Below are 26,655 nucleotides of genomic sequence, written 5' to 3'. Positions count from 1 at the left end.
TGATGTGGCTGCCTACCCTGTATATTTTAATTAAAAAACAATAAACACAAAGCCATGTGTCTCGATTACACAAACAAGTACAATGAACAAATGCTAACGTCCTACTACGGCACGTCGGGAATTTCTTCCTTAGGAAAGGTTGGACTTACCTGCAGCCAGGTGTCAATCTGGATGGACTTGATCCCTTCCACGAGCGCGTCATACACCTCGCTGCACTGGCCGTAGTCGAACCACAGCGTCAGCAGGCGCAGGGTGTCCTGCAGGGAGTTGCCCCGAGACAGCGCAATGGAACGGAAGAAGCCCTGGACGGCCGGCACGGCGTACTTCTGGATGTAATTCTGCACAGCCTGTGGAGGGAGAAAACAAATGGACTATGGTAGGAAATGAACTTGAGAAGTTAGAATAGTGCATCGGTGCCCAACCGACTAGGCAAAGCATACTTCTCAATGTAATTCTGCACAGCTTGCAGGGACCAAAACACAGTGGACCAGAGCAGGATTTGAACCTGGAACGTCTAAAACATTGCACAGGTGCTCTGTTAACTTAAATTGAGGTCAATACATTATATGGAATCCTTAAGCAAAAGCAAAGATCTAGCCGAGATAAGGAAAAAGGCTCAGGAACTCAGATCTAATCCAAAAATGAAAAATAAGGTGGAGATTTTGGAAAAAAAAATCCCACAATGGTTATTTTACCATCTCAGGTGAGACCGGCTGCTGCTGCTGCTGCTGCTGGAGGCTGGCATCCTCGATGGGTTCCGCCTCGGGCTCCTCCTCTTCCGCTCCCTCCTCCTCCCCTTCCTTCAGCACCTGGTCCCGCCCCTCTCCCTCCGCTTCCTCCCCGACCTCCTCCCCCTTCCCCTTGGGCGTGCTGGTGGCTGGGGGCGGGGGCAGGGGTGGGGAGCCGGATGCTGACTGGAGCTTGTAGTACAGGGTGGCCTCGTAGTTCATGAAGGCCCAGGAGTGCCACGCCTTTACAAAGAAACAGCATCAATGAATTTCCTGCCTGCCAATGTGTTGAAATACCTCGGTGGTACAAATTTCATTCATGATTCATCTTTGTCAATATCCTATTCAGTCCGCTATAAAAATGCACTGCTATGAAATTAGATGGGTCATTTGGTAAGTGGCCATGTCTTGCATTGGACAAAATATTTCGTGTACAATGTTGTTTCACAGAGGGCAATATGAAGTCTTTGGTGCCCTTTGATGGTAAATATTTTGTAGACTATTTGTTCTAAGTGGACAATATTTTTCATATAGACACTCTTTGTGGATTTGATATCTGGTACTGTTTTCTATAAACTGCTCAACACTAGAAAGGTATTTAACAGAAAGAGCTTGATTAGATCACCTTCTGATTTGTGTAATCAAAATACTTTGCTTGACAGTAGACAGCACTGATGTTTGTTCAGAAATGTGGTCTTGTTTCTGGACTTGTGCCCCATACCTTATACCAGTCTCTGTCATGCTCTGTGGCCTTGCTGAAATAAACCAGACTGTCCTCGATGGTATGCTGGCTGGTTCCCTCCAAACTCTGTTGCCATTCACCCAGCTTCAGGTAACACCTGGGGAGGGAAATTGGCTGAGTGCCAGTTATACTTTCAAAAATGAAACCGGCCAAATTTTTAATAAATGTAGCCAAAGCCCGAGTGACCAAGACTTTAAAAAGCCACAATGTTGGGATCACAAATCTTGAAATCTGGAGCAATGATGACACCCCTGGAAACAAAATGGTTGCCGGGGTGTCCAACGACTGTCGAGACATCTAGCTAACACACTGTGTCCTACCTCGCCATGAGCTTGTGCAGCTCCCTGCGTTCTGTCTCCTCCGTGGAGCCCAAGCCGCTCCCCATGTGCTGGGTCAGGGTAGAGTGCACAAAGTGGTGGAGCTGCTCAAAGGCCTGCGTCTGGTCAGCGGGAAGGAAAAAAAAGTGCACTTTGTTTACAAAACTGCCAAAACTTGAGGTGAAAGGTACAGTCTATCATTTGCGTATCATATTCCTTTGAGGCAATAAAATTTCTCGGAGTCCAAAGTGGGGTGATCAGGAACAAACCTGATGAAGTTTCAGCTCAGTGGACACTGTTCATTCTGAGCAAAGCAATACTCCGGGATTTGAATTTCAGATCGAACGTCACGTCACGGTTTGAACTACGCCTGAATTCGGCATCTTGGTTTCGATCGATTTTTGGTTGATTAAGAAACTGAGTGTGATGGTTTCTGGATCCTTGTGTTTCCTGTGAAATATGTCTTTTAGACAATTTTTTTGTCTCCCGCTGCCACAGATATGATTGTTTCACATACGTGGGGCCTGCTTGTTTCACGAGGCACCAGATCGCGATCAGTGATCTGCAGTTGCTTCACTGCTTAATGAATAGCGCAAACCAGCTCTGGGATCCCTGATCGTAATCCAGATCCGTGGGAAACAAACAGGCCCATAGTGTGGACATTCCTTAGTTCTCTGTGATTGGAAAGTCAGGGGAAATGCTCCTTTTTCTCCCACTCTAACAGCTCCTTGAGCTGGATTTCTGATGATAATGATTCCTGGACCATTCCTCTTAAGATTTTACAACACATAGCCCTGACTCCAAAATGCCTCTAAAGCTGGTTTTTTTTTTCAGAGAGCGGAAAGCACTGTGTGGACGGGTACTAGTCCACACAACGTCCTCTAACCCTACATTACGTGGACCTTTACTCTTCGGAGGTCCACACTATGTATGCCGGGCTTGCGCCAACCTGCTTGTCCTCCTTCCACATGTGCTTGAGGTAGGCAAAGACCACGCGGGGGTGCTTGACGGTGGCCAGGGCCTCAAAGGGTGTGTCCTGGATGCTCTTGGGGTCTACGCCCAGCAACATCACCAGCGTCTTGTGGGAGAGTTGCTGCACAAGGGGGGATACAAACACAGATATAAAGCTGTGGGGGGGGCAGGGGCTGGACGCCATATTTCCATAACGTTAGGGGGCAATATATGATGATACTGGCACATTTCTCGTGCCTTAACCACACATCAGAAAGGCATATTTAAACTTTCTGTACCGTCTGTGTTCCCTGTTAAACGTAACGTAAAACACCGAGGCAGGTGCTAGTGTGAAAATAACCTGAAAGCCTGCACTTTTCACTTCTCTGCGACACGATTAAGTGGCTTTCCCCCTGCTGAAATGTGGGCGGAGATATCCTCCAAATCCCAGACGGATTTACGTCCCTTCATGAAATATGGAGGGGATTATCGATGCCACCGTGGTCCCAGAGCAGACAGAGCTCAACTCTGCTAACTAAGGACATCTGCGCTTACTATCCCAAGTCCGCCCTTCCAGCACAAGCCTTGGAAATCTTGCGTTAGCCCTTGAAGCAAAAAAAAAAATCCCTTGGCTACAGGATGCGCACGTATGCTTGAGCCAAAAGCCTGTGAACTGTGCAGACCCATCATACCATAAAAGTTTCTGCCACAGTCGGCTACGACTTTTCACTTGCAGTACGCATTTCTGTAAAACAGGGTCCAGGCCGAGTGCAGTTGATTGGCTAAGACCTCCGCACTCCCAGGGAGGAGATCCTCACTTATTTACTTAACCATTTCAAGGACTGCTGGTACCCTGCTGATGTTATCGCATGTAGGTGTGCTGATTCCAGTAAAACTCAAAGTCAAGTGCTTACAGAAAGTTGGTTCATGGTTTGAAGTTTTGCCCGAGTAAATAGGCGACTAATACAGGAAACTGAATGCAAAATGTGTTTGGAACGCAACTTCAAATGTTTGCCCTGCTGAACCCTGAAAGACTAAACGCATTTGAGCAAGCCCTCTCTCTTGAAGATTCTATCATTCCATATCATCTGCCCATGTCTTGGTTTGCCATCAAATCTCAGCGTGAACAGGTGTTGTGTTTGAATGCAGCAATGAGATCCCTTTGGCTGGGTTACAATGTGTGTGCGCACAAGCCCGCACCAGCCCCAAATTGAGGGGACAACTTCTTTTGTTAGGATATTCGGGACCGAGTTGTGGCGGTGAAAATTTGAAACCCTTGCCATAAGCCTATTTCGTCTTTACCAACGATGGGGGGGGGCTCTCCACACAGATTACAGTGACCATTGTTTACGGTTACGTTCGGTACCTACCATGCGGCCCGTCTTGCGGCAAAGGCTGGCGTACTTGAGCCAGGTCCGCAGGTCGTCCTGAGGGTTGATGACCAGGGAGCGCACCTGGATGATCCGCTGCCAATCCTCCACGTTACGTTGGCACCCCTGTTCACCAAAAGGAGAAATCTCAGCCTTTATCACGAAGTAACAGGATGCAGTGACGCTATGCAAAATTTTTACACCACAGATGAAAAATTCTGATGGAATGAAGTTTTCGTTTTATCACAACGTTTGCCACACAAAAGTAAACTTATTCCGCTAAGTATGCTGGATTTGGTTCAGCGGAAGACATCTGACTTTAGTGTTATTACTGGTGAAAGTACACCATAAAAGCAAAGCAAATCTGACAACTTCGATAGTTCGTAGTTGCCAAAGACTTGTTTGGGGCAAAGCAAAGTTGTATTTCAGAAAAAAAGTACAGCTTGGTACATTGGTAGAGTTTAAAGAGAAACTCAACGGAAAACACGTTTGCTCTAATTTTATCTATTCAAATAAATATGGCAGCATCCACATCGAAAGACGTGCCATTTGTCTTCAGAGCTCAACTGTAATGAGCTAAAATGGGCCTTTTTCTGTTCAAGCCATGATGTGAATTCTGAACATGCTGAATGTAGATTGCGGCATTCTGAGAAAACAGAGAAACAGAAGGGAACCCTCGCCCTGTGTTCGTAGTGGATAAATGTCCAACAACCAAAATAGCCTACGTTGGCCTGCTCTGGTATCTTGTGGGTCACTTTAATACAGGTTTCAAATTAAGGATACTTCCTGAGTGGACTCATAAAAGAGAGTAAAGTTGCTGTTGCAAATCAAATCTTTGGAGTTGTGGGGGAAAAAAGGTTCCATTTGGTCTCCTAAAAAATCTTGAATGTTAACTGCTCTCTTGTTATTAAGCGACGTTTGACAGCAAAAAGCTAACATTACACAAGGCTCAAAGATAATCATCTGGGCTCTGACCTGGAGCCGGTCCCACCACATCTGCTTGATGATGTCGCGCCTCTCCGACACCAGCTTGTAGCGGATGATCTCCTCCAGCTCTGACAGCATCTGGGCCGACACCATGGCCCCGTAGGCCCGGTCGTAGCTCTCGCCAGCCATGGCCGTCAGCTCCGTGTCCAGGATGTCACGCGCCTTGTCGATGCACTGGGGAGAGAGAGAGGGGGGGTTTTGCCCAGGAAGCGGGGCGAAGATTGATGGAGATAAAGGCAGCAACTCAAATGAGAACTATTTTACTGGACTGTTCAAGGCAGGGGCTGATCCGTTCGCAGAGGTAGATTCAGTATTTGAATAGGACTGGTCTTGCGGGGATTAACTCCTATGGGGCGTACTGTTAAGCTCTAGTACACATCACACGAATACAGAATGCCTGCTGACCACAGAAAGGACACAAGAGAACGAAAGAAATCCGCAGGCACTCGGAAAAACCAAATTCTCAGCCAGGTATTAAAATAACCTTTCCACTGCCTGACAATCCCAAACATCAAGGCACCAGTGTCGTGCAGCTAGCATGCACAGAATTATGCCAAGTGAAAGGGAAGAAAAAAAACCTCTGCAAAAAAAGCTTATCAGCTATTAATTCCACAAGTTTTACACAGCCATTTCATTTGTTCCCGATCAACTTTTTTGTAAAGATGAACTAAGAAATTTATCGGAGCAGGATTTGAACCTGAGACCTCTGAATGAATTAGTTCGCTTAGGACATAACTCGCTTCAAAATTGTTTCGTGTGGTTCTTAAGAACACGAACTATGCAAAAGGAACTTGGTATTCACGGGCTAATACAAGCACTTGACATGTCTGTGATGGCATTGTGGCACTAAACTCATGCAGAAGTTACATTCATTTATGAACATGAAAAGTATGGGTGTGCATTTTGGTCACTCGCAGCACCCAATCGGTAGAAGTTGCAGCCAAGGTACCCGTACATGTACAGCAAGACTTGCATAAGAGCACGGTGTCACCGTAATCGTGGCTTTTATTTCAGGTCCTAGAGTTGGTCTACACACCTGCTGAGCCTGGCCAAAGTGGTCCTGGTGCACGGCCAGCACCGCCCGGTAGAAGGCGCCGTCGTAGGACTCTCGGGGGATCAGGCAGGCGTACTCCTCCATGCTGTCCCAGTTGCCCAGCCCCCAGGCGGCGGCCGCCGCCATCCGGGCCATGCCCTGCCGCCCCTCGTCTGTCACCATGGGCCAGCGCTCGCAGGCCAGCTCGTGCAGCTGTCCCCTGAGTTTTCACGACAGAGAAAATTGGCCGAGTACCATAATTCCCTTAAATCACTTGCTAAAGTTTATCATTCCATGTCACACTTGTCCCTGACGATTTATTCTTTATCGACTTTTTAAAACTTTGTTAAGTCCTCAACAAAGCTGGTCTTTAAGAATGCTGACCCTTGGTGGTCATTTGTTCAAGATTTGTGCGACACTTCTCACCATATTGTTGCTTTTTCAAAACTCCGAGACAATGTCGCGGCAGAGTATTTGCTACAATGCCCAGCTGTAGCCTGCAGCGCAGCCACTTAATGGTGACATACACACACTCAACCTAAAACACTTTTGCATTGCTGTGTTTGTATAAACTCAACTTGAATCACTTGAGTGGGGACAAGTAAAGACGTCACATGCACTAAATCTAGAATTTGACTGAATGTGATAGAACATTACTGTCATATCAGATATACTTTTGAAAGTCCTATCATTACAATATTGAGCAATAACCAAGGGGTGTTAAGTTCCAGTTCATTATGAATAGCCTGTGGTTTTGAGTACTTGTAAAACAACTATAAGAATTAGTGAAGTGCTAGTAAAGTACTCAACCTAACTGTAAAGAGTTAAAAAGAGCTCTTAAAAGGCATTATCAGCACTAGTGAAGTACTAATGCAGTACTGAACTTCAACACTGCCCATTCGTACCATTTGCGAAGGGCCTCAAGGCAAAAAACACTGCCCAGGGCCAGCTTTGAGCTCTTGACTTGAGAGTACTAGTGAAGTACTTGACTTCGAGCCATTCTTATCATTCTCAAAAGGTCTGAAGGCACTGTACCCTGCCCAGGGTCAGCTGGAAGTCATTCACTAGTTAAAGGCTTGTGTGCACAAGTGAAGTACTAGTGAAGTACTCAACCTCAATGCTGCCCATTCTTACCATTCTCCCAGTGCCTCCAGGCAACGCATCCTGCCCAGGGTCAGCCGGAAGTCATCCGGGTCCTCCCGCTGCTTCTTCTCGTAGGCCAGGAGGGCATTATCCCAGTCGTGCAGCTTCTCGTACCAGGTCTCTTGGATTTGCTGTGACAAAGAGACGGAATGGATTTAATCCACTGGCACTTGAGTTACCTTGCATTACAATGTACCTCTCTTCCCGGATGAATCTTTTGAACTACTGAGTTCAGAGGTAGTTTGGGAAGGTGCAGGAAGTTAATGGGCACAGGGGTTTGAAGCAGTAGAGGGGCCAACTAGTAAAGCTGGTGTTAACAGAAACTGAAGATTTGGAACCTGTGAAGTAGACCCAATCTGATTATTTGATGGTCATACTTGGCTGATCTCACCTAATAAAGATATGTGCGCTATCGGTAGAGATGCGTTTCTTGAGGACAAATAGACATTTTCGGACTGTTCCCAAGACAAGAGTTATAGTTTGGTAATTCGGTAATGACTCCGGGTCATATTGGTGATGATACATTCTGATCAACCCTTTACCTACTTTCATTAGATGTGGAATTCTACGGCAGAAGAGAAGAGACTGGTCAATTTTGAAGAGAAATCAGGCACTCTTTAAACTTCTTTAAATGGAGTTTTTGGTGATTTGTATCACTGATAGGGATTTTCTCTTTAAAGATGTACCCTGCAGAAGTTAACATCCTGCGGAACGTCGGACTACAAAGCTAAACTTCCATGAGAACTAAATAAAACAATGCCCTCTGTTGGGCGTGCAGATGTCTGGTCGATCTTACCAGCTCAGCTCGGTAGTTCTTCATGGCGTACTGCAGGACTCCATATGCTGCCTCTGGCTGGTGGAGCTTGTTGTTGATGCTAATGGAACAAGGCAAGAAGTCACCGTGAGAGATCACTGCATTAAAGCATCATTCAGGGAGGTGACTGCCATCTTTCGGCAAAGGCCATTTCTCGAACTTTAAAACCATCGCAATCTTTGGCATCGGGCTCTAGCTAGGTTGCTGAGTTTGGAGATACTGGCTCAGATGTGTTTAGTGTTTACTGTACAGATGTCAAACTATGATTTCAAGCCATGCCTATGCTTGTGACTAGATTTGCACAGCGCCCTCAAGGGGAACTGCTCTGACCCAACAGTGCCTCATGTGAGACTTTGCCTCAGAAAAGACTAACACATAATGGCCGCAACCCAAGCAGGCACCACCACCTACGGATACGGCTCTGCATTACAGTGTATCAATGACAAAAACAGCCCCAGCCCTAAAACTATCAGAGTAGGACATTGCTTTTATCCTTACCTGATGAGGGCCTCCAGTATTTCAGTGTTGGGTCCGCGGTGGAACTCTTCCTCCTTGTAGTGTAGAGCCTTGGCGTAGGCCCTGCATTTGGAGGCGCACTCACCGAGCAGCATGGTATTGAGAGGCAATGGACCCTGAAGTGGGGGAAAAAAAATCCATGCAATAAAAGCATTTAGTGGGCTCTGCAGATATCTGTTACATATCTCTGTTTCACACAGATCAGGATCTCGATCAGTGATCCCAATGCTGGTTATGGTGTCAGCGAACCAATGTTGGATTGCTGATCGTGATCCAGATCCATGCGAGTCAAACAGGCCCCTAGATATGATGGTCACGCGAGGTATGCATGTGGCTGGTTCAAATGGCGGCAATGCTTTACAGACCTTTACCATGATGCTGCCAAGTTTGTCTTGTTCCCCGTAGACCTATTTCCAATAGTAATACAACTTCACACAGTGAAAAAGGGAACGGACTATAATTTCTTTCCAGCTTCATTTGGTTACGTTGCTTTGATTGATAAAAAAGCAAGATGGCTGCCCCATGACAGAGGTCTATAGATAGGCAACTGGGCAATGACACGGTCAGAACAGTATTTGCTTGGAACAAAGAGAGCCAACCAATTCTTCTTAGAACTGCAAACCTGAAAACCTGGATGTCTGTCCTTTTGCTGGAGGGTTTAATGAGAAATTCTACTCTCTCTTGGCCCAAATACTTTAGTTATCTGGGGGGGGGGTGATACGTTACCAAGAACGGCCACTTTGTAAATGTGTAACAACACTGGAGTTTGCCACACACAGCAGATTTACTTATCAATCACTTGCAAATGGCACAAGTGCTGTGTTGTCCGTCACAGAGTCTAACTTTTTTTGGGGTGGAGGGGCGAGTTGTTACCTTGTCCGAGTGCTCCATGAACTCGGCCAGATTCAGCAGGATCTGCACGATCTCGGGGATGTCCTGGGATGTCAGCGCCTTCTGGAGACTCTGGATCAGGCTGTCCTGGTCCGTCTCGGTCAGCTCGGACCAGCAGGAGACGAAGGCCGCGTTGAAGAGATCCCTGAAGTGGGGAAAAAAAAAAAAACGAACTGTGGCCAACTGAAAAAATCCACAGCATTTCGGATGACGATGCACGGAGCCAGTTGGAACGGAGGACTGTTGGATGATGCCCGGTTGATGCGCGGTTGACATGGCTATGTCTGATCTAAGTCGAGGTCATTGCTGGTCGCAAAATAAGTGGACAGATGCTGACTACACAAGCACTAGTAGCCCTGGAAGGCCGCTCTGAATGCGGCCAATGATTAAACCTCCTTGGCTTGCATACACCTATTGATAAATCCCAGGAGACCCCAATCCTGTGGGGCCACTGCACTCATGCACGTGTCTTAACTTGAGTGCATGTGCACACCTTGGCGAGTCATGACACCCTATTGGTCGGAAAAGAATGAAATGTGTGCGTACCACCTACATGTGAACAGGAAGGCCCTGTGGTAATGTCTCCTCATTCTTTTTGCCGGATTTATCCATAGAGAACCCCATACCGCCCTCAGTAGTTCATGCACTGACCCATTAGATTGCTCACCTTTGCCATGCACAAGTTTCTTAGCTCTCACCAGGCATAGCCTATGTGCTTGTGGAGCCAATGGCTTGAGGCTACAGCTACTTCCCACAGACGTGTGTGTTGCTGCCTGCCACGCCTGCATTATTCCGAAAACGGCCCTTGACTGGGAATGGAAAGATACAGGGGGGAGGGCAGGTGATTTTTACCTGGCCAGGGTGTTGTAGGCCTGGGCCAGGGCCCAGCAGGACCTCAGGGCGTGGGAAGGAGACTCCTTGAGCAGCTCCACGCTCAAACGCCGCAGCCACTCCACCCAATCGTCGCGGGAGACGCGGCGAGTCACAGCCCAAGCCTGTGATGGATGGGTCAATCAATTTATCGAGTGACTGACAGATTAAGAGAGCCGATTCCTCAAGGAGCTTATTACTTGCTTCCAAAAGCTTCAAGTTGAAAGTTAACCTTATTGATCCAAAGAACCACATCTAGAACTAAAATGCACTAAGGTTGAAAGTCTGTAAAGCAATACCAATCCAACTTTGAAGAGACTGAAATGGAAGAAAGCAAACCAGGCCAAGTATCAAAAAGAGCATTATGGGGTCCAACTCTTGAGTTGGTAAAAGACGAAAAAAAAGGTGGAGGCTGAATTACTATACATGTATTAACTCTTAATTATAAACAGATTAGTCTACTTGAACTACTAACCATTACTAGTGCCTGTACCAGTTTGAAGTCTAGTACTAAACTGGCATACCAGCAGTAGTACTATTATACTGTGAATAGCACTAGTACTAGTCTGTGGTCTATTAATAGTTTAACAGTACTAATATACTGGGAGTACTAGTACTTTTTCTGAATTCATGCACATTAATCTGTACTGAACTGAATCATTACAATAACAAGTACTGATCAGAAATCAGTTGATGAAGGATTAGTTTGTTTTGAGAAATCAATGATTTGATTTGATGAGCATATAACTTGCTGCTGACCTTGGCAAGGTTACTGGTCTTGACGTGGAGTTTCTTGAGGCTGACGGGCTCCATGCCGGCGTTGCCGTCGTCCCTCTGGTTGGCCTTCTTGGCTCTGGTGCGTAGCAGGAGCAGCTCGTCTTCGGCGATGGCATTACCCTGGATAGGAAAACACAACAGATTGACTGTTTGCAGGGTTTCAGCCATCGGCCACCACTGCCGCCCGAGAAGGAAGTGTTTTGCCCCTTAAAACTCTGGTATGTTTTTAAAATTGGCTCACTAAAACTCTGCATTTGGCTACAAGTTGAGGAAGTGTGGCCATATCAAACTCACACATGTTCTTTTGATTCTTGCAAGAACATTCTCTCCATCCAAAGCCCAACCTTGACCATGCCTGGAACCGAGCACGACGAAACCAGCCATCAAGCCAAGAAAAATTCAAGGGCTTGAATGTGAACTTTGCTGTTAACTTAAAGCTCTGAGAATGTTAGCACTGGTTTAAACCAAAACTTCCAAGATTTGAGGCAGTGCAAGAAGTGGACTGAATACTTTCACAGGTGAACTGGGTGACGATGAAACTTTGAGGTAAAAATGGACAAGTTGGGTTGTGTCATTGTTAACCAAGGTGCACTCCAGGCTGGATTCGAACCTACCTTGATGATCTTCAGTACCAGGGTCTCGTACTTCTGGTGGGCGATGCGGTGCTTGACCAGCACCTTGTTGACCATAGGCACAAAGATCTCGTACTTCTTGCCCAGCTGCAGGACCAGCGACTCCAGGGTGTCCATGGCGATGCTCCGCAGCTCGGCCGTGGTGTCCAGGGTGCGGACCAGCGGGTGGATGATGCGGGAGGCAAAGTCTGTGAAGTCCAAGGTGCCGCAGAGCAAGTCGATGGTTTCCAGGGCCGCTCTGGAAAGCAAAGGGGAAAAATGTTAGCCAAACTATGGTAGTGGACAAGATTTGTTGCTCAAGTAAAGATCAAGTTTAAAACTTGAAACCAAGGAGACAGCAAAGAAATGGAAGCAAAATCAAATTTCAAAATAAACTTCAGGTCTAATTTAATAGTGGAAAGAAAAATGAAAAAAGTCTTGACAAAAACAATGGCTTGTCCACATGGGTAAAAAGCCAAAAAATGGGTCTTGAATGACTACCATGAAACAAAACACATCCTATATGACAATCAAGTAATCGGCACATGATTATCACATGTTAATCATGTGATCGGTGCATGATTATCACATGTTAATCATGTGATCGATGCATGATTATCACATGATAATCACGTGATCGGTGCATGATTATCACATCACCAGCTCATGCTGTCTCATAACAATCACAGCATTGGCAAACAAGGAGCATGGGACAGACGCATTTCTACGCATTCCAACCTTTTGTATTGTGTGGTGGTAATCAATGCCTGGTCCCTACACGATTAGATCCGACTGTTCACCAGCTTGGCACATGGCTTGTTAACCACTTGATGCCAGATGATGTGTAAATACACATAATTTTCCTTATTTGTTGCACGGAGGACGTAGTTGTTTCACTGAGGACATGTACACTCGTTTAAGCGAAATTGAAGAATTTGCGGGCAAAAAAACCCGCCCAGCAGCTTTTTGCGGTAAGAAAATCTGACGCTCACTGGTTAACGGGGTCACATGACCAACACAGTCCACTAACGCTGAAGTCTTAATAACTCTGTTGTGTTAATGATTGCTACATGACTGCCACATAACCAGCATGAAGACCACATGATTGGTACATGACAGCTGAGTGGCCATCACATGATCAGCACATGACCCGTGCATGCTTACCTCCTGACAGTAATGGGAATGTCATTGGAGTCGAACAGTTTGACCACCGGCGGCAGCAGCAGGTGCAGGTAGTCGTCCAGGTTGGCTCCAAACTTCTGCATAGCATTCAGCAGCTGTGGAGAGAGAGAAAACACAAGATCAGACAATAATAGCAACGTGTGAGTTCTGAAAACTTTGGATAAGAAGCCATTTTGGTTCCAAAGTCTGCACGCGTGCTTACACACAAAAATGATCCATCCTCTGCCTTTGATCAGTCGTGCATATTGTGTCTCCTCAAAGCACTGAGACTCACAGCCATTTCCTGATGTGTGCAAACCCACGCTCAAAAAACCCTTGGCAAGTTCGATCAGCGGCAACTCGTAAACCACCGGTCAATTTTCCCTGATGCCCGATGCATATTTGAAGCATAGGTTACCAGTCAAAATCGCCCATTGGTTGACTATTAGTCGCTGATCCACCTTGCCCCCTTCATTGTGGGAACAACATGGCCTCAAACACCTTTGTGCCACAAATTACCTCAGGTCACAACTCTGTCTACCTAATGCTCTGCGTGCTACGTCAAGATATCAGCCTCATTTTTTTTTCATGCACAGTCAGTGTAAATGAAGGTACCACAGAGTTCCAGACCAAGGGTCAGACTGTGTGTGAATCGAGCTGGCTTCGGCCAGGAGTCACACGTGTAGCATTGAGAATCAGCCGCGGCCTGGCTGCTACAGCCTTTGGCTGGCCTATTTGGACACCGCAGCCCATATACCTTGGTGGTGACGACGCGACCCTGGCTATTGTCATGCATGAAGACGCGCAGCATCTGGGGCACGATGCGGGGCAGGTAGAGCTTGAACTCCCCGCCCAGGGCCACCACTGTCTGCTCTACCAGGAGTATCACCGTGTTTTGCAGTGGGCTGTTCACCGTCCAAAAATCCTGACAAGGAGCAATCAAATGTAACCACAAATTTAAAATGTTTACTGCAAGAGTGGTTAAAGCTTATTACGGTTTCGATCCATTTCAGGAGCCTGTTATGCAGTAGGCACACCAAGGAGTACACTCATTTCCATGTTATGAAAAAAGTTTAAGTTAAGTACTTCACTTGTACTTCACATGCTCCATATGTACAATCCAAAAGCCCCAGTCAAAAACTTGTCCAAATTTTCTATCACACAGAGAGTGCTCTGCTGTTGTTCACCTACTGTTAGAAATGACAGTACCCAAGAAAGTGCTTGCGTTGACTAGTGAGGTACTAGTGTAGTACTTGACTAAAGCACTGCTTCAAGAACAGAATGCTTCTTGGATTCAATCGCAAGTCAGATTTGGAATGAAAGCGGGTTTAAAATTTACTGGGGCATGGTGAGATCAGTGTGACGATCAGCTGACAAAGTTTGAATGTAAACCGGTGAAAACTCACTCTGATGAGGTCAAAGATGTCGTCCAGGTAGTTGCGGATGTGCTGCTTGACGATGCCGATCATGATGCCCAACTGCTGGAAAAGGAACTGTAAAAATAAAAAGACACATGAATGGCAAGGTTGGAAAAAAACAGTTTATAGAGATGTAATTCGGTTCGGGAAGCAAACTAAATTTCCAGACTCGATTTGGAAACTCCCCTTAGGCAAACCAGTTCACAGAGATGCGATTCCTTTGAAGAGAAGAGATGCAATCAGGGAGGTAAAATAAATGTCCAGACTCGATTGGAAATTAAGAAAGAGGAAGAAGCTAAAACATGAGATGACTGGTTGACTGCAGGAATGGCCTCGTGATGCGACACACTGGCCACGGGAATGGCTACTTGAGGTATCACACTGACCACTTGAATGGCCTTACACGGCTGACACTCCAATTCAATTTCAGGTATGGTCTCATGAGTTGACAGGATTGACCTCACAGGGTGGACCAGTAATCGCTGGAAAAGCCTAATGACGTGAAAACCTTGATCACAGATACGGCCACACGGCCACATGGTCAATATTCTTTCTGACTCACCTCGCGTATTCCAGCATCGCAGGTGCGGATGACGTTGAGGTAGGTGGGCATGATCTGGGGTAAGAACTGCACGCACTTGACGCCCAGGCTCTTGAAGATGAAGGTGATGCCCTGCACCACGCCGGTGTGGTGGTTGGCCAGGGAGGAGTCCCGCATGATGCGCATCAGGGTCGCTATGGCCACGGCCGGGTAGAACTCCTCCAGGGTGGCGCTGCCCATGTTGACCAGCATCTCGCTGGCCGTGTACTCCCCTGATGGGACAAAGGCGAGGAAGGAAACATTTTCGAGTTGGCTTGAGTCAATCAATAAGTCATCTAGAGTTGGTCATGAGTAATCATAAATATATCATAAGAAGTTATCTTAAGTCAATCAAAAATCATCACAAGTCATTCGAAAGTCACAAGAAATTTATCACAGGTCATTACAAGTCAACACAAGACATCACATGTCCACCATAAGATATCACAAATCGATCAAAAGTCATCACAAGTCAATCCCAAGTCAACGCAGTTCATCACAAGACATCACAAGTCGATCACAAGATATCACAAGTCAATCCCAAGTCAACGCAGTTCATCACAAGACATCACAAGTCGATCACAAGATATCACAAGTCAATCACAAGTCGATCACAAGATATCACAAGTCGATCACAAGATATCACAAGTCAATCCCAAGTCACCGCAAGTCATCACAAGTCCATCACAAGATATCACAAGTCTATCACAAGTCAATCACAAGATATCACACGTCGATGAAAAGTCCTAACAAGTCAAAACAAGCTATTCAAATTAATTGTGACAAGGTCAATACTTTCATTAGTTCCAATCAGGGTTCTCCCCCCTGTAACTTATGAACTAACTTACAAAATGAACCATCTTTAATAAAAAGGCTCTCAAGAGATAAAATTCAGAGCGGCAGACTGACCTTCCGTTCCCATCTTGACATCTGATATGCTCAGGGCGGCCCCGCCCTCCCCGTGACTATCCACGAAGCCTTGGTTGACTTTGTGCTTGTAGGGGTCCAAGGCACCGAGTAAGCCAAGCACTCGGATTGTCTGAAGCCGGAAAACAAATATTGACAATAAAATTGCCAGATAAACAACGACAAGACATGGTAAAATTATCCATATTATATTGGGTTTTGTCCTTCGCCGACGTGTGGCAATAAAAACACTACATACTCAGGTGTTGGCCTGAGGCACTGCAAAGGAATTCACAAGGTTATTCAGATGGGACTCGAGCCCACAACTTCAGTCTCGCTAGTGCGGGCATCTCATTATAGGACCATTGAGGATATTGGAGAGGGTTTGCCAGTTCAAGTCAGATAAGCACCAAGTAACATGAAACAAACATTTGTACATTGTTCACTGTTGCACGAATTATTTAAACAGTCAAAATCGGTTTGCGGTGCACTGTCCATTAAGGACGGCTATGCATTGCGCCCACTGAAAAACTGACATCAGTGGTGAAGGTGTAAACGACTTGCCTCTCTCCGGATGTTGGCAGACTGCTCCGTCTTCAGGAAGTTGAGCAGCACGTCCAGCAGGTTAGAGTACTTCTTGTAAGGGTCCACCACCGAACCGGTGCTCTCCACCAGCTGGCCCAAGGTCCACAGGGCAACCTGAGGGGGGTGCAGGCGTTACAATAGAAGTCTAGTGATCAATCTCTGGCCCTGTCAGAGGGTTTATTCAAAGGCTCAGAACAGTTCTTGACAAAATTCCTCCATTCCCTTGTGTCAGTGAAGGCTCCAGTATGATGGAGAACCATGGATCGAGTAATGAGAGATGAAACTGAAAATTTTTGCCTTAGCTGAAATTCTGCTGGAACTGTTTTGAGATTATTTTTTAAAGATATTATTGCAATCTAAGCGAGACCTGTAGATTGCACCATGAGACCTACCAGCACAAGCCAATGTGGACAAGATGCAATGCATTCGCGCACTGATTAGCGTGCTTGTGGCAGCAAGAATGCAAAACCATTTTTCATCAGAATGAGCACAAAAACGTGGCATCTTTGTGTGGGTACCGGGCACACAGTTACAATGGCATCCAATCATCTGCAATATCTCTCACTGTCACCAGTGAAGGGGATGCTTGTGTACAGGCTTTTCACTGGATATCACACAGTTAATCCCTTCCCCCAAAATTGCAGGGAGCCACTGATATTGGATTTTCTCACCTCTCTCTTGCGAAGCGACGCCGAGTCCTGCAACATGTCCAGAATAATCGGGCAGAGTTCATCCATCCACTTCCTCATCTCGGTGCCACTCACCTAGACAAAATATGCCACAAGACAAAGCACTTCAGACAGAAAATGGTTCAGTAAAGCCCCATCAAACGAAGGGCATAATTCAATTAGTAGCAGAGAATGCATTATTTATAGAGAATTCAATTATCGAAGGATTCTTGGGATCCAAAGAAATTGGTAGGTTGGGGTAGGCATTAAGAGTGCTTAAAAAAAATAAACTAATAAATTTTGGAGTGATCACATTAAAATTGAGCACAATGCCACACAAATTCAATGAATTCAACAGCAGGCAATCCGTCGACATAATCCTCCAGACTAGAGCTCTGGTTACATTGGCAGCTGAGTGGGATTGGCCTCTGGGGCCTGCACAGAAGCAGGCAGATTCCGCATTGGTGACAACAGAGGGGCTCAGATTTCTGGCTTACTTGTGCCTGTTCTCCGATAGCAGCCAGAACGTTGATGACCACACTGGGGTTAGGGTCGGCCTCCTTTAACTTGGGGATCAAGGCCTGATGGAAAATGACGGAGGTAAGAAAAGGAGAATCAGGATAAACTGAGAATAAGTTGGAATTACAGAGTGGGATCGGAATCACATGCTCATACAAGTTTTCAGTATGGATATGAAATCCAAAATATTACAATTAATAATTGTTGCCTGCTGTAGTGTGGGATATGACATTTTGAAACCGGAGATGATGTTTTTTTACTTTTTTTAAAATTAAGAGTGACAAAGGAATCTTGGACATTAGCAGTTTGCCCATGCATTGCCCTGTACACTGCGGGGCGTTGGCATATGCGTAGGCTTGATATCCTACAATGCTAGCCAATGTCTTACAGCAAGTGTGACATGTGATTATGTCGCCCTGTCATGTGACTCTTTTTGGCCAATGAAAAACAGCATTCAAGAATGAGATATGACAATAGCTTTGAAGACGTTATTTTAACCTTGACTATAGGTTCTATGTAGGGCCGTATAACCTACACTTGTGAGATATTTGCATGGATATAGATAGCAATATACCACAGAAGCCTTGGACAGATTTTTTTACCTTGACTATAGGTTCCATGTAGGGCCGTATAACCTACACTTGTGAGATATTTGCATGGATATAAATAGCAATATACCACAGAAGCCTTGGACAGATTTTCCTACCTTGAGTATGGGTTCCATGTAGGGCCGTATGAGACGCGGTGCATTGGACACCAGATGGGCCAGCATCCTGGCACTCTGTTCCTTGTTCCGACCCACACCGCTGTGCTCCAACTCCGTCAGAATCTGAAAACGAAGGAACCAGGAACCACATATAGGCTCAAGCGGTCCTGAGTGAATACTTCCGTAAAGAAACTGATGATTTTCTTGTCGAGCAAAAGAAACTGCCTGGGAACCAGTCGTGAGTGGCATATGTACTGTGCGACGTGTTGGCTGGTGCCCTGCTGTTGCTTTTAAAGCAGTGCTGAGATGTTCTGTGAAACCGGAGTATCGTGGATTTGCGGCCTTGAGCATCTATCTCACGATCTGTGGTTAATTCTGTGGATAGTGGATCTAAGTCCAGCTTGTGAGGTTACATAGTCTGTGTCCTTGAGCAAGACACTTTGCCACTAATTGGTTCTCCCCACCTAGGAGCAAAATGGCTATCTGCATGAGGTCCCTGTGTTTGATAACCCATCTGTCCTGACATAGCAGCATCGACCTCTTGACATCTCTAGGGATCTGAGTTGGTCTAAGAAATGTTCACAAGCCCTATGAGCAGGGGTAATAACGACAGAGCACCTCCAACAGCTACATTGGTGGTTGGGTGCGCTTCCTGACTACACATATTGGCCAAGCAGGCCTTGAAATGAGGCAGCACCTGTATGAGCGTCTTCCGCAGGGAGGGCATGACGAAGGCCGGGTTGAGGTTGCTGAGCCGGCCGATGGTGCACATGGCCAGTTCGCGGATCTCAAACACCTCGTCGTGGAGGGCCACAAAGAGCGCGCTCAGGTTCTCGGCCTGGGCCAGGTGGCCGTCGAAGCGGTCGTCCAGGGAGGCCAGTACGCAGTACCGGATGTCGGGATCTGGGAAGCGGAGAGATGAAGGAAAAAGAAACAAATGCGGTCAAATGGCCTGCCCGTGGACACAAAAAGCAGCTTGTGAGGGGATCTGAGCCTTTCCATTTATTGGTCGTTACGATTTTGAGGCAAGGTTCTTTGATTAAAATCGAATCAATTGAAGGAGGTTTCGCTGACAAGATTTTGAAACATTTCTATGCATGTAAAAGATAACCTCCTGGGAGGGGTAAACAAAGCTAGCTTGGGGGGGTATGTGAGCACTCCTCATCTCCAAACCTCTGCCCTGGAGGTGGATCAACTTACCTGAGTCTGTGATGGCAACCACTAGCAGCTTGCTAAGCACATCGGCAACAACGTGGATGTTAGTGGTGCTGACCGGGTGAGGGCGGTTTGAACGAAGCTGAGAGATAAAAAAAGAACAGAAAAACACACACCATAGGATGAAGAGGCATTTGATGCGCACGCAAACCAAGAGCGTGGTACCGTGGTGCCAATGCAAGAAGGGATTGCAATTCCAGTTATGCCTGGTTTCCATAAGGTCGTTTGTAATGCAGATGGAACGCAAGACGTCAAGACGCAGACAGTGGCGGAAGAGACGCTATGCAATGTCATTCCACCCAAAAATATTTTTAAATGGCGTCCGAAAGTCGGTAAATTTTTGCAAAAAATGCCTCTTTTAGGTGGCAATGTCGCCTCTTGAAGCCAAACTGATACTCCAGTTTGGTGTAATTTGTTAATGGTCAGCTGTTTTGTTGACGATTAGGGCTGCATACGCTAGTAATAAGGAGAAATGGTTAGAATGAGTGGTACTAAGCGAGAGAAACATCGCTATACACGCCCATCATGCCAGCGTGTGTGTTTGTACAGGCCTACCAAGCAACTCAACACAGACAGTCAGTAAAGTTGAACCGGGCTCAACTTTGAGGATCCGTCTGGGGCTGGTTTGCATTTGTGGCAACACTTCTGTTTGGCATGTTTCCATTTGTCTGCGTTGCAGTTTGCGTCTTGATTGTGCTGCTCTCTGTGTTTCTCGAGTGACTGGTGCCACAATTTCTTCAGGAAATCAACTCACGTTGATGGAGGGCTGGAGGAGCTGGGCGCAGGTCCGGGCGGCCTTGGCCCGAATCTCCTTGTGCTCACTGGACAGGAAGTGGTCAGCGCAGTGGCGCACAAACTGGGTCAGGGAGTGGCCCTCGAAGTCAAAGCTGCCCAGGGTCTGCAGGGCCAGCACGGTGCTGGTGATGTCCCCAAACTCGGCGGCCCCCTGACTGGAACCTGGACAGAGACAAGAGGGACAAAAAAAAAACCCGAGTCCGTTCACACTGTACAAAATTGGCAGAGCACTGAAGATGGCAAAAGGGTGAAGGGTCAAAGGTTATAGGTGAAAACTATAAGCCGCATGCGAATTTGTTGTCTAGAGCTAGGTCTAGGTCTTCGCTTCATTCAGACAGTGAAGGGCCGTGCTGACAATAGACCTAGCCGTAGTTCTGGAAGCCTGTTATGGACGGGGCCAAAGATTACAGAAGGATGGCAATGAAACCTCTCTTTGGAGGACAAATTCTGTTTTTTCGAAGGGGCACTAAAAAAAAGATAGGAGCGCAGGCTGGCGATTAGGGTTTATTAGTCTGAGTCAGAAGGTCTAGGGGTTCGAATCCAGCCACTGATCACTGACGTGCTGTGTCCCTAGGCAAGGCATTTTACTCCAATGTGATGCTCTCCACTCTGGAGTTTGAACGGGTGCCAACAGTGATTGAGGAGTAACCTACTACAGACTGGCATCCCATCACTCCATGCCCAGAAAACTGTTGATAAACATCACCGGGGAGGGCGTGTTAGCTTGAAACTTTACCTCGCTTTTGTTTTCTACAAACTGTAAAACAGCAGTGATACCGCAGAGAGGGAGTGAAGGATTAACGCCTTCTGTTTCTTGGACGGTCTCTGCTTACCGGCCGTGGAGACTGGGGACATGAGGCCCTTGGGTGTGCCCGGGTGCTTGAGGGGCTTGTTCATCAGGACCAGGGAGAGCATCTTGAGAAGGCCGTCCTGGATGTCTTTCTTGAGGCGAGGAATCTGCTGAGCCAGGTCGTGGAGGGAGGCAGTCAGCGCCGGGCTGGAAAGAGAGCAGAGAGAATGTCACAGGGTTGAGAACTGATGGGAGGGGGGGGAACTGAGTTCTCCACAAGTATCTTTGACAAGTTTCACTCACGAACCAGCCTAAAAAAGAAGAGTCGCATGGGGATCGGGCCACTTCAGAGTTAAAAGGCCTTGAAAAGAATCTTGCACAATTGAAATCAACTGAAGTCCACGGCATTTTCACCAATGGGGTCCATTTGTCCTCAGGATGACAGGCTAAGAGAAACATCAAAGCAAAAAAGTTCAGTTTGCTCTTTCTGATCCACACCTGAGAACAGACTGGAAAGATGGCCTTTGGACTCCTTCCGCAAGATTCGGTAGCACTTGTACTTTCACAACTTAACAGTGAGTAACAAAAAGGCTTCAACAAGGCTTTGACTTTGTTAGAATTTGTTTCAACAGCACGTGGCTCTGAGACAGCGGTATTTACAATACACATTCATTTGTGACGACCTGCAAGAACTTGTAAAGAAATTGTAACTTACAAAGTACTTGCAAGGTGCTTGACTACAACATATGGGAGGAGTGGTTGAATGTTTTGAGGTTTGCATAGAAAAATACAGTTCAAACTGAGAATGCACTCAGGTGCAAAGCACACTTGGTATTAGGAAATGTACTTCTGGAAAGCATTTACCAAAGCCTGAAATTAGTTTAAACCTACAGAGCACATATCAGTCTTGTCCGAGACAAAACCTGAGATTTTTCTCCTGCACAAACTCTCAGACAGCATTGAGTGAACACTCCTTATGAAATGATTTCAACTCCGACATCTCATTACTAGATTTTACTTCTCCCTCGTGACACCGAATTCCATCAGCGGGTTTTTACTTCATACCTGAGACCCACTGCCAGCATGGGCTCCAGGAGGTCCTTGACGTCGCCGTAGATGTTGCTGCCCACGGCCCTGGCCAGCATGCTGATGCAGGTGAAGACGGAAGGATCTACAGGGGTTTGCTTGCTCTTCCTGTAAGAGAGAGACAGGGGGAGGGAATTGATCGGTTTTATTCATCAGGGGCCGCCCTGTCAGATACCAGTGCGCTGTTCTCCCTGGGCGCCCTGGAAGTGAAGACAACCAACGATGCTTTCAGAGGTGGGAGGAAAAACCCCAGAATACTTTCAGGAAAACCCAACATGAAATCAGTCAGAAACGAACCCGGAGCCAAAAAAAAAAACCAGAATACATGTTCTATTTTATGATTAAGAAGCGGAAGGAGAGCTTCGGATTGTTCTGAGAGAAAAACCCATCAAATCAGGTAGGGACTAAAACATCAATCCGCATGTCCGCCTGGGTGAGATTCGAACCCAAAGCTGCGAGGGTGGAAAGCCAGGAAAACAACCCGTGTGTTGACCCACCTCCCCGATTGGTGTGCATTTGTGACAAACTGATCGAAGAAGCCACCTCAAAACCTGTCTAGACATTTTGTAAAAATAAAAATACATGAAACGGTTGATCACTTTCAACGGGGGGCGACACTCACTTGCTGTGGTAGTCCTTGTGCGGGAGCGAGGCCCTGACGATGACCAGGATGTTCTGCAGGTGGGGCGTGATCTCATGCTTGACGGCAACAGAGAGCAGGCCCACGGCCTGGAAGGCGCTGGAGCGCTCTCTCTCCTGGGGGCAGCCGAGACAAAGTTGACAAATCACATCAGACTGCATGGATATAGACTTAAGGATGCGAGAGGGATGAAAGGCTCTCACTCAAAAGCAGGGCTGTAGTTGAGGCACCCACAAGTCCAGTCACAAGCCCTTTCACAGATCCAGTCATAAGAACAGTCACGAGTAGCAAGGGTAGACGAAGACACAGGAAAGCTGTTGTCGCAGATCATTTTGACGAGTCTGTGACTTGGCTTAGGACTGCATAGCTTGTGATGGACTCATGATAGACTCGACAACAGACTTACAAGTTAAGACTGTAAAGTTACTGGTGAAGTATTTTCAATGTAAAAGAATTGATATTGGAGAGAGGAGGCCACGTTTGATTGGTTTAAGTTTGGTTTTTCATCAGGTTAATGCATTTTGTATGGGTGGTCCTAAACTTTTGCAAATGACTGTAATGTTGAAAACATTCCAACTGTGTAGCATTTCACTTTGAGTGCTTCAGAATGTCAAACTCGCATCTGCAGGAAGCAAGTAAAGCTGCCCGGGCTGTGCTCAGAGTGAACAATGCACGGGCAGAGATTTCTTGTCACATTATGGGGGGGGGGGGATTTCTGAAAACTCAGCACGGCCTCCATCCAAGATGAGATCGTGACGCCAGCAAGTGCATAGTCGGTGGTGCAGGCTACGGGTGCAAAATAAGTCAGTGACTTGAAAAGCTGGGGAAAGGTGTGATAATATCGGTATCCCCCAAGTCAAAAAGTGGGGGGGGGAGATAAATATACCCCCCCCGATCTCCACCCAGTTACCTCAACATGTTCTAGTTGGAATTTGACTTACCTTCCTCAGGCTGTTGAGGAGATGCTGGACAGAATCATCCAAGTACCTGGGGCAAACAGAATTTCAAAATGTTCTTTGTGATAAAGTGGATTAGTTTCTAACGATAACCCTGGACAACTGCTTCAGGGTCCTCTTCTGTGAAGTCTGGAAACCCAACAGCCATCCATTTAATGTGGATGCCGTCTGAAGCAGCCACAGAAAGGAACCATACCAGGTCCAAAGGCAGAACTGGCCTGCACCAGTCACGCATCTCCATGCAAGCTCGCGAGAGGAGGGAACCTTGCGAAACAGAATAAAGCCTACCGCTTTATCTCTTGGCACGATTATCACAACACAGTGTGAAGTTGCTTTCACCATCATTTAAAATCTTGGTATCACTAGGAATTTTGAGTACAACCTTCATTTTGTTTCTTCCGTGCTTTTCAGGTGAAATCCAACTTCAAATCTTTTGTAGGGCTTCAACAGAAGCCTCATTTTGGGCTTTTTTTTGGGGGGGAGGGGCGAGGCACTGGACACACGACTCACTGACTGACAAATCTAGTGGGTTGGAAGGTAACTTACCGACTGACAAATCTTGTGGGTTGGAAGGTAACTTACCGACTGACAAATCTAGTGGGTTGGAAGGTAACTTACCGACTGACAAATCTAGTGGGTTGGAAGGTAACTTAATACCGACTGACAAATCTAGTGGGTTGGAAGGTAACTTACCGACTGACAAATCTAGTGGGTTGGAAGGTAACTTACCGACTGACAAATCTTGTGGGTTGGAAAGCAGCCAGCCTGGGGATGAGAGTCAACAGTGTCTGCTGTATGAGGGGACTACGGCTATTCCTGTACTTCAGGACCTGTTGACAAACCTAGAAAGACCCAGGCACACAATTAGGCCGGATTTCATATGCAAAGTTACTAAATAGTTGAGACAGCGAACCGTCACAAGACCCCGACAGACTATTCACACCAATCTTATCTTTTCATTCAGGACTTACTCCTTATCCAAACATTGTAAATTATGAAGGGATACAGGTGTTAAAGTCAAACAGATTAACTTTGATAAGAGGCACTGCTATTGTCCATTTCTAAAATTATACAAATTCGCAAAATTTCAGTGATGGTCCGCTGGGAATAATTTTGTAAGAGAATCTTTGGATGTGAAATTTACTAAATATCAGTCTTCCAAAGATAGCTGCCTTAAATGAAAATAGACGAGTGGCTATAACTTTCAGTTTTTAAAATTTTGGAATTGAATGAACGAACAAACAAACAAACGGATTGACGGACTGACGGATTTTGCACAAAAATGCCATCACCAATGGTTGCTTGGGTCCCTACACGAACACGAGGACGGGTCTCGCTCCACGTACCTCATCGAATTTGGTCTCCATGAGCTCCCGGCAGAAGCGGCTCTCCACGAAGCGGGGCTTACCCTGCAGGCCGGGCGAGACCAGGGAGGAGATGGCGCTGGTCACCGAGGAGCGCTGGGAGGGCTGCAGGGCGTGGCCGCCCATGCTGGCCGACAGGAGCTGGAAGCGGGACTTGACGCTGGAGCTCTGGAACTCCTTCAGATGGGGAAGCATTGGGGAGGAGAGGGGACGGTGATCAGGAGAGCGGGGAAGAATACACACACAACAGGTGTCAAGTGAGTGATTGAGGTTTTGGATCAGGACTGCTGAGGTTAGTCGTAACTTGTCAAAATCGAGGGCGTTACAGCGTAAGTTCCATGACTACTCCAAATGGAGCAGTCCCCAGCCAGAGCTTCAGGCAAGAGAACAATTAAAAAAAGTGGTAGGAAGGGGAAGAGGAGCTGGCATTGAAACCGCCAAAGAGGTCTTTGGCCTGGTGTCTCTCCAAAGTCTTTTCTGCAAAGCTTTCTGCACCTTTCTGCAAAGCTTTCTGCACCATTTTTGGAACAAAGTTTTCCCAATGTTTATCACAACAAATATCTGTAGGGTTTGGCCCACCTGAAATCTTTCAGTCTGTAACTTCCCTGCATGCACTGGGAACAAATATTCAACGATTCACCCAAGTGATCAACCTTCTTGAGGTTGAACACTGGAGCAGGGGTCAGCTTCAGATATCTGTTCAATGCTCAACTTTTGAGCAAATGCGGGAAACCAGCCAAAAACATGCTTCCAGTATATATAGTGCGTTGGACTGGTCTCTTTTGATTTTGGCTTTGAACAACACTTTCTGCCCGGCAACTCCATAAAATGGGTCCCTTAGGCCTCGAGGTGTTGCCAACCCTGCTGAAACCAACAAAACCTTGTTTTATTTGAATATGCAGTATTTAAGATTTTGTTGGATTTAGCTGGATGCTTCAAAGGAGGTCACCATTAAATGAAGTGATTACCCATGTTGAGGGGAAAAGGCACGACCAAGTTATTTCTTCAACTCTAAGGATAAGGACGATGCTACCATTTTTTTTTTAGAAAGGATTGGTTGAAGGTTGGGTGGGTTGAGACAATGGCTACAGACGTGCATGTTTCCTATCAAGCGCTGTGAGGTCACACCCACAATCAACCTCTGGTCAATCCTTTCTAAACTATAGATGTCACTATTACTCTGCTGAACTATCTGGGCTGAAGTATGAAAAGTGGGAAATCCAAATCCTGTGAAAACAGCACGACCAGGAAAAAATGGTGACAGCAATCTGGAAGCATCGTTAATGGGAAAAAAAAACAAGAAAAAAAGCACGGATACATGTGTGTCAGCGTCAAAAAGCAATGAGACGGCAACAGCATGATCAAACATGATCGGCAACAAACGTTAGCGAAGCAAAGCTTACCTTTACTAAGAACAGATATTAAAACAGTAATGGTTCTAAAGTCATCATTTGGTAGTCAAAAATGGATTGCATTTCCAGAGAGATGCAGTCTTTAATACAGCAGACTGAGAAAA

General features: G+C 46.4%; 1 protein-coding gene across 6 annotated transcripts in view; it reads right to left on the bottom strand.

Moving 5' to 3' along the window:
• The window catches only part of mtor (mechanistic target of rapamycin kinase), a 103,223-nt gene that overhangs the window by 66,499 nt on the left and 10,069 nt on the right, over nucleotides 1–26,655 (bottom strand). For all 6 annotated transcript variants that reach the window (XM_087147620.1, XM_087147621.1, XM_087147619.1 and 3 more), the window contains 33 exons: nucleotides 25,122–25,316; nucleotides 24,505–24,617; nucleotides 23,761–23,806; nucleotides 22,802–22,935; nucleotides 22,159–22,287; nucleotides 21,137–21,300; nucleotides 20,263–20,465; nucleotides 19,494–19,590; nucleotides 18,991–19,196; nucleotides 18,294–18,416; nucleotides 17,566–17,649; nucleotides 17,072–17,164; nucleotides 16,380–16,514; nucleotides 15,819–15,948; nucleotides 14,892–15,142; nucleotides 14,318–14,404; nucleotides 13,669–13,836; nucleotides 12,915–13,027; nucleotides 11,754–12,009; nucleotides 11,122–11,259; nucleotides 10,345–10,487; nucleotides 9,475–9,637; nucleotides 8,584–8,717; nucleotides 8,068–8,146; nucleotides 7,263–7,402; nucleotides 6,132–6,348; nucleotides 5,084–5,269; nucleotides 4,109–4,234; nucleotides 2,737–2,880; nucleotides 1,791–1,909; nucleotides 1,450–1,567; nucleotides 696–971; nucleotides 150–347 (listed from right to left, as the gene is read on the bottom strand). In XM_087147620.1, coding sequence (XP_087003746.1) covers nucleotides 150–347; nucleotides 696–971; nucleotides 1,450–1,567; nucleotides 1,791–1,909; nucleotides 2,737–2,880; nucleotides 4,109–4,234; nucleotides 5,084–5,269; nucleotides 6,132–6,348; nucleotides 7,263–7,402; nucleotides 8,068–8,146; nucleotides 8,584–8,717; nucleotides 9,475–9,637; nucleotides 10,345–10,487; nucleotides 11,122–11,259; nucleotides 11,754–12,009; nucleotides 12,915–13,027; nucleotides 13,669–13,836; nucleotides 14,318–14,404; nucleotides 14,892–15,142; nucleotides 15,819–15,948; nucleotides 16,380–16,514; nucleotides 17,072–17,164; nucleotides 17,566–17,649; nucleotides 18,294–18,416; nucleotides 18,991–19,196; nucleotides 19,494–19,590; nucleotides 20,263–20,465; nucleotides 21,137–21,300; nucleotides 22,159–22,287; nucleotides 22,802–22,935; nucleotides 23,761–23,806; nucleotides 24,505–24,617; nucleotides 25,122–25,316 — 4,908 coding nt within the window. The remainder of the gene's footprint in view (nucleotides 1–149; nucleotides 348–695; nucleotides 972–1,449; nucleotides 1,568–1,790; nucleotides 1,910–2,736; nucleotides 2,881–4,108; nucleotides 4,235–5,083; nucleotides 5,270–6,131; nucleotides 6,349–7,262; nucleotides 7,403–8,067; nucleotides 8,147–8,583; nucleotides 8,718–9,474; nucleotides 9,638–10,344; nucleotides 10,488–11,121; nucleotides 11,260–11,753; nucleotides 12,010–12,914; nucleotides 13,028–13,668; nucleotides 13,837–14,317; nucleotides 14,405–14,891; nucleotides 15,143–15,818; nucleotides 15,949–16,379; nucleotides 16,515–17,071; nucleotides 17,165–17,565; nucleotides 17,650–18,293; nucleotides 18,417–18,990; nucleotides 19,197–19,493; nucleotides 19,591–20,262; nucleotides 20,466–21,136; nucleotides 21,301–22,158; nucleotides 22,288–22,801; nucleotides 22,936–23,760; nucleotides 23,807–24,504; nucleotides 24,618–25,121; nucleotides 25,317–26,655) is intronic.

This window comes from Acanthaster planci, linkage group LG16 (assembly GCF_054643075.1).
Source record: "Acanthaster planci isolate LZ-2023a linkage group LG16, COTS_SCS, whole genome shotgun sequence".
NCBI classification, from domain to species: Eukaryota; Metazoa; Echinodermata; class Asteroidea; order Valvatida; family Acanthasteridae; genus Acanthaster; species Acanthaster planci.
The sequence above is the reverse complement of the archived record's forward strand: the minus strand, read 5'-3'. Positions and strand labels throughout refer to the sequence as shown.